Here is a 7,470-nt window from a genome sequence, read left to right as displayed (position 1 = left end):
AGGAACAAAAAGCCCTTCATGTCCGGATGCAGAGCAGAGACCGTGTGCCCCACACAGAAGAGAGGTCTTCGGGGAGCTGAACCCCCACAGAAAAACCTTTGCACACTCAGATCAACTCCTCTCTCTTTCTCAGAGGATCAGAAGTAAGTGGAAGAAAAATAGGTAGACAAATTGGACACAGAAATAGCCTGGAAGACAGATAGATGTGCAGCGAAGACAATAAGTAGGTAGGTCAGAAAAGAGCAAGGTTCTGCTGTCTCGCTTTCTCTGAAGGCCCGGGGGGATGTTAAGAAGTTCTCCTGGACACCCTACCCTTGGTCCTCTCCCCATGGACCCACCAACAACCAATCTTTCATTGTGGGTGCCCTTGGCCAATGGGACTGTGTCGGAGGGAGGTGAGTCAGCCGCAGCCCTGGGAGCTGTGCTGAGCCTGATGTGTGCCACCGGTGTGGCGGGAAACCTCTACGCCTTGGCCGTGGTGCGGGCATCACCCTCAGCTTCCTCGCTCCGTGTCCACTTGGTCAACCTGGCCTTGGCTGACCTGCTGTACCTGTCGACGGCCCCCTTCATTGTCCACAACGGGCTGGTGAAGGACTGGCTTTTCGGCGAGGCCGGCTGCCGGGTCCTCCTCAGCCTGGACCTCCTCACCATGCATGCCAGCATCTTCCTGCTCACCCTGATGAGCTGTGAGCGCTACGCTGCCGTGGCCCACCCCTTCCAGGCCGCAAGGCGTGCGCGACGCTGCCGACGACCTCTGGCCCTGGCCATCTGGCTCCTGTCCTTTGCCCTGGCCTTGCCCATGATGGTGATGATCCACCAGGAGGAGCGGTCGGTGGGGGACGGCGTGCCCGTCCGGCGTCTCTGCTCCCCAACCTGGAGTGAGGAGCAGTACAGGGTCTACCTGAGCGTCCTGTTCAGCACCAGCATCGTGGCTCCCGGCATCATCATCGGGTCCCTCTACTGGCGCTTGGCCAGGACTTATTGGGTGTCGCAGACGCACGGCGGGTTGGGCCGCTCTCCAAAGAACCGGGTCTTCCTCCTCATCCTCGTCATTGTCCTGGCCTTTTGGGCTTGCTATTTGCCCTTCTGGGTCTGGCAGCTCCTGCCTCTTTACTGCCAGCAGGCTGCCCGCCTGCCCGTCCACACAGAGATCTCCATCAACCACCTAGTGACTTGCTTGACTTACGGGAACAGCTGCATCAACCCCTTCCTCTACACCTTGCTGACGCGCAACTACCGTGAGTACCTGCGCGCCCGCCAAAGGGGGTCGTCGCGCACTTCCCTGCGATGCTTCCAGAACAGAGAGAGGCCACAAGGAGAAGGCCAGGAGGTCATCTGAGCCGAGGCAGGTAAGGAATGAAAGGCACCTGAAAAACACAGGGAGCTTCCTTATTGCTGAGTCAGAATGTTGGTCCATCAAGCTCAGGGCTGTCTCCTAGGGATGGGAGAGGATTTGTATTCCATTTGCACCAGCGTGATGCAGTGGTTGGAGTGTAGGACTAGGACCTGGGAGACAGACCAGGGTTCAAATCCCCACTCGGTCAACCTCCCAGGGTTGTTGTGTATGTAGATAAGATTGGGAGGGGTTGAACCTTGGAGGGGAAAAGTGGGATGGAAATGCAATAAAGAAAGAAAAGTAAAAGACTTTTAAATATAGTTCAATTAAATTTGCACTCTCCAAAACAATATGAGAACCAAAACTCAGCCATCCTTCAAATGCCACACTTATCTGAATTTTGCAATGGGGTTTCCCAACCAATGGTTTTTTGTTGTTGTTTTTTAAAGCATATGTTATGGGAAAGTGTGCATTAGAATTGATATATTAGTGAAAATATATTTAGCACACGATGTGATATATTAGCACACAATGATTCATTATATTAGGATAAATTCCTAGCAACAACATATCCATTAGTCAAAACAGCATAAAAGTGTGCTTATTAGGAGAAATTCACTTTGAAATGCTGAAGAATTTTCATGATTTCCTTTTTTTAAATAAAATACACAAATTGCTTAAGAAATGTGGATAACCAAATTTACGATTGGGAAAAATGAAGAACTGACTAGAACTGACATAGACCAATATCTCTTATTGTCTACAATGGCTGGGAGAAGCTCTTTTGGATCTTAGGCAGCAGGAATTCCCAGCCCTACCTGGAGATGCCAGGAATTGAACCGGGGACCTTCTGGCATGCAAAGCAGATGCCCAACCACTCAGCTACGAGGAAGGCCCAGATGAATGTTGAGCATTGCCTTTATGTCTGAAGCCACGCTGCAGGGTGCAAAGCTTTGGAAACTCAGACTGCCGCAGCTTATTGAGAGTCATTATAGGGCCTTGTTTTCTTTTCAACAGAAACTTTGATCCCCAGCATGTGTTAAGAGTTGGGTCATTCACCGAAGAACTTCCTTACTAAGTGGATGGAATGGGGGGTTTGATGTTAAGTGCAACGTGGGCAGTTGGGAGGGTGTACCGAATTCTTGCTCTGCTCACATCTCCACCCCCTAAATCACCTCCTCAGTCATTTTTCTCCTGGTGGCCATCAGAAGACTCCCCTGCCCCTCTTCCAGAGGCAAAAATGACAGGAGAGAAGGAATTTTGGAGGCATGTGGGGTTCAGCCATACATTTTCCCGCACCTTGGAGCTATTTGTAAAGCTGTTGAGGCGTCTTGCTACTTTCAGAGCATATGGAGTTGAGGGCAAGGGAGACAAAGTGTGATCCATGAGCGGTAGAGGGTTCATTTGTGCTGGGCATGGAGATCAGCGTGATTTCGGAATACCCCGTCAGCATCATCCCTCGCTCTGGAACTTTGTCATCCACAAAGTTCAGCTGGCCATCAAGGTGATGGCTTGGAAGAGGTTGGGTTGCCTTCACATTTAGCTGCACCTTGAGAACTGCAGGTTCTGTTTAAAATGAACCAAGCTTCTAGCCCTCATCATTGGACAACACACCGAGTCATTTAGTAATTTGCAGACATGTGGGATTTGTTTCCGAGAAAATGCAGACAGGACAGTTCTGTACATTACTAACCTTTCTTCAGTAGCAAAATCAAACTGAACTGAGGGAAATGAAAATCTAAATGCATAACGATTAAATGAAGTCCTGAAACTCCTTCTATTACAGTTTTTAAAACGCAGTGTACAGGAATGGGCGAGAGGGTGCTATTTTTTCCACAGAATATGCTTGACTAAGAGCTTAAGGGATAGATCTTCTTTGAAGTTAAAAGTATCAAGATATTTAGAATTAGGCAATATTAATAGACAGTTTTTTTCTGAACTTGCACCATTGGAAAGAGAGATTATATTTTGATCAGCTATATATGCATTTTAAATATATTAGATTCCAAGTCTTAAAACATTTTTCTAGTATTTTGGTTCAACTTGATATGGTTATTATTTTTAAAGACTCTAATTTAACTGACACTAGCTTTTTGCTCTCTAGTATTTTTTTTTAATTAAATGGATATATTACTATTGTAACCCTTGGACATTAACAGTGAAAACCTACAATGTTTCCTTAAGTCCTTCTGTATTTAATGGAGGTAACTCCCAGGGAAATTTAGGTTGTAGCCTAAATTATTAACAGTTGACCGGGATATAATTTTAATATATTTAGTTTAATGTCAGTATTTTAAGCATCACACTATTTTCCTCTACATTAATCCACAGGAGGCTCCTGTTTGCATCTCATGGGAGCAGTTTCTACCTTTGGCACTTGACACCTTGTAAACTTGCTAAGATGTATAATAACTGTTATTATACATACTATACTGTTATACATATTATACTGTTATTAATAGGGACGCGGGTGGCGCTGTGGGTAAAACCTCAGTGCCTAGGACTTGCCGATCGCATGGTCGGCGGTTCGAATCCCCGCGGCCGGGTGAGCTCCCGTCTTTCGGTCCCAGCTCCTGCCCACCTAGCAGTTCGAAAGCACCCTTAAGTGCAAGTAGATAAATAGGTACCGCTTTATAGCGGGAAGGTAAACGGCGTTTCCGTGTGCTGCGCTGGTGCCGGCTTGCCAGAGCAGCTTCGTCACGCTGGCCACGTGACTCGGAAGTGTCTCCGGACAGCGCTGGCCCCCGGCCTCTTAAGTGAGTTAAGCGCACAACCCTAGAGTCGGACACGACTGGCCCACACGGGCAGGGGTACCTTTACCTTTACCTTTATAATAACTGTTGGAAATGTGGAGAACCTGGCAGAAATACATTATATACGTGGTGGACATGCAGGGGGATTAAACCATTATGGAATGATATTTATCTGGAACTAAAAATAATTTTGAAAGTGAATATTAAAAAAAAACCCTGAATTATTCTTATTGGGTATTACCGGTTTGGATATCCCCCCCAAAAACAAGGAAAATCTTTCTGTATGCCACCACAGCTGTGAGGGTTATAATAGCTACACACTGGAAAAGCAGATGTGTACCCACCAGATCTGACTGGATACAAAAACTAACAGAGTATGCGGAGTTAGACTACTTATCAGAAAGAATCAAAGATAAATCCAAACAGGAGTTTGTCTCAAATTGGAATTGTTTTAAGGAATACTTGAAGAGTAATTGCTGCAGTCTGAAAACGGTAACGGCCTTTGAGTAGTTTCTGTGGATAACAAATTTAAAAGGAAAACCGATAGATAAGAAAATATTATAAATAAAAAGACAACGGACAAATATAGGCAATAAGTTTATTAGTACAAAATGGAAGAGACGGGAAGTTATTTATGAGGAATATTATGGTTTTAAGATTACATGTTTTTCTTTTTTTGTGTACAGTTATACACAAAATGTGTACACTAAAAAAAATGCACACTAGAATTTTCATGAGGATTGAAAAAGAAAAAAGAAATTTGCAATCTGATGTAGAAATGTGAACTGAACTTCTCATATGGAAGAACGAGAAACAGAGAGAGAGAGAGAGAGAGAGAGAGAGAGAGAGAGAGAGAGAAATGAGAGAGAGAGAAATTGACACACAGTATTTACCCACCCTGACTTGGAATAGAAGAGATGAATTTCCCTTTTTTAACTTTTACTTTTTAAAAAGTATTGGTCATTGCAACAGACAGGACTGGATCAGTTCTTAGAACCCAGCCGGTCTTTTTCTCTATCACAAATCATGTGCTAATAAAATAACCTCACTTCCAGAGTCAGCTTAATATCATTTGTTGTCCCAAGAAGTTACAGTTGTTGTTGTTGTTGATGGTGATGATGATGATGATATTGATGATGACAATGATGTTGTTGTTGTTACCACCTACCCTGTGCCAGACATTATCAAAGCAAATGAAAATACACCAATAAAAACAGTGGACTTCAAGGAATTAAATTATTTTCCTGTTGCTGCAGTCTTAGACTTCCCTGTAATTATTGAAAAACCTGTCCTTTTTTCCAACCAGATACAAGGAGAGCAAACATTTAATCTTTCAGCAGCTTTTTTCAGCCATGGGCCAATCCACCATCCCTCAGACCATGTGGTGGGCCGGACTATATTTTTTTTTGGGGGGGGGGGGAATGAACGAATTCCTATGCCCCACAAATAACCCAGAGATGCATTTTAAATAAAAGCACACAGTCTACTTCTGTAAAAACACGCTGATTCCCGGACCTTTCGTGGGCCGGAATGAGAAGGCGATTTGGGCCACATCCAGCCCCCGGGCCTTAGGTTGCCTACCCCTAATTTAAAGGGACTTTGAAAGTGGTGCCCTGCAGCTATTTTGGACTACAACTCCCATCAGCTCCAGTCAGCAGGCCCAACAGCAGAGCATCATGGTAGTTGTAGTCCAAAGCAAATGGATTCTTGGCTAGCCCCCAGTTAGCTGCTGGACACGCAGGCACATAGGTCACCTAGCCAGTCTTCTCCATTATGGTGTTGCCTATTTCTATTTCAATTACAGTACAGTGATTATTAGCATATGCAAATGTTATGTAAATCACTTTCCTCTTCCTGTCTTTGTATGTGTGATGCGTTGCCTGTTTTTTTTTTTTTTTTTTTGGAGATGCGCTAAGTGTCCACCCTCCCTCTGCCGCCGACCATGGAAAAAAACAGGCAGCAAGAGTTCCATTTCTGTTTACAGCTCAGCCAGCCGGACCACAGATTCCCTATCCCTGACTTTAAGATTACAGGGACATCAAAGGCTTCCTGGCCGCCTTCTGTTTTCTTTTTCTTTCCCCCACAGGTCTCCAGACTGTTAATCCATTGCAGAAACAGAGTGGACTTCGGAAGAGAAACTGCACATAGGAAAACCCTTCACAATCCCAGGGCTGCATCTCAAGAGTCACAAGCGAGGGTTGCCGGGTTGTTGCTGTTTATGCATTGGGTCTCTGTTCGCTGTACGGCTGGTGGAAAACCAACAGGTGTATGTTTCTTGAGAAGTGTGATTTCCCTGCCCTTGCAAGGCCTCAGCTCTGCAAGTTCTTCCTATCTGTTGTAAAGGCACATTTGTGTCTCCTGCCTCTATTCACACCGAAACAAACTTTTAACATGCTCAGAGGCATGTTTCCCTAAAGAACAAATTAATAACTGTTGCAAACAAAAATTGCCCTTTCCCCTTATGGGGTATCCAAGAGCCCATATAGAGTCCTTACGTACGTTCCCTATTGGTAGGAGAAAATAACAGAGGCCAACCAGAGAATATTGCGAAGCAAAGCAGCTAGTAAGCTTGATCTTTATTGATCTGTTGCAACAGGGTGCTCCCCTCACCCGCAGGAGAGAGGAGGAACCCAGAAAAATGGCGCGCAAGGCCTTATAAAGACTTTTGAAACTGCCACCCTGTAAATCAAGATCACCCCCAGATACATCATACATACATCACAGAAAAGGCGGTCTAAAACACAAATTTGAATGTTGTTTTTCCTGTTTGCCAGGTTATCTAATTGCCTTTCCTGATAGTCTGTCACCCATTAAAATGGTGATTACTCAATTCCTGAGACAATGGGAAGGCTCCCTGACCCCCCCCCCCTACTTGCAGGGAAAACATTTGGTCAGTTTGGGAATCAAAATGGCTTCAGGTCAGTCTTCCTGTGCTGATCTATGTACGTGCTTGGTTGCTACACTTATGAACATTACCATATATCTAAGACCTCAAAATTCCTATCACATAACGAATGAAGAGAAGTGTTTCTTGCTGTTCTTTCCCATTTTTGTCTTCAGATTTTTTTATTATAAAAAACTTGCCTGTATATTTATGCACAGAATCATCCAATTTGTACATTTATTTGTATATGCCCCTGTATATTCCTCAGTTATTCTTTGCAGTTAGCAGCTGTGCTATGCTCCAGTATTCTGAAAATGGGTCCTATTTCATTCCTGCTCTGACTTGCACCTCACAGCCTCATTTGTCTGCTTGTGAACAGGGGGAACAATAGCATAGAATCATTGTGGAGTTGGAAGGGACCCTGAGGGTCATCTAGTCCAACCCCTTGCAATGCAGGAACCTGAGATTCAGTCTCATGCTTTACTGACTGAACTATC

General features: G+C 44.8%; 1 protein-coding gene across 1 annotated transcript; it reads left to right on the top strand.

The window, feature by feature from the left end:
- The first annotated feature begins 230 nt into the window (after positions 1 to 230).
- On the top strand, positions 231 to 6,485 carry LOC310747569 (urotensin-2 receptor-like). Its single transcript, XM_083582056.1, has 2 exons — positions 231 to 1,349; positions 6,176 to 6,485. The coding sequence occupies exon 1, from the start codon at positions 284 to 286 to the stop codon at positions 1,337 to 1,339; it is 1,056 nt and encodes a 351-aa protein (XP_083438182.1). The 5' UTR covers positions 231 to 283; the 3' UTR covers positions 1,340 to 1,349; positions 6,176 to 6,485.
- The last annotated feature ends 985 nt before the right edge of the window (positions 6,486 to 7,470 follow it).

Source organism: Podarcis filfolensis (assembly GCF_964270895.1).
Source record: "Podarcis filfolensis genome assembly, chromosome: 13".
NCBI lineage: Eukaryota > Metazoa > Chordata > Lepidosauria > Squamata > Lacertidae > Podarcis > Podarcis filfolensis.
Note: the sequence above shows the minus strand (reverse complement) of the source record. Positions and strands in the feature narration are given on the sequence as shown.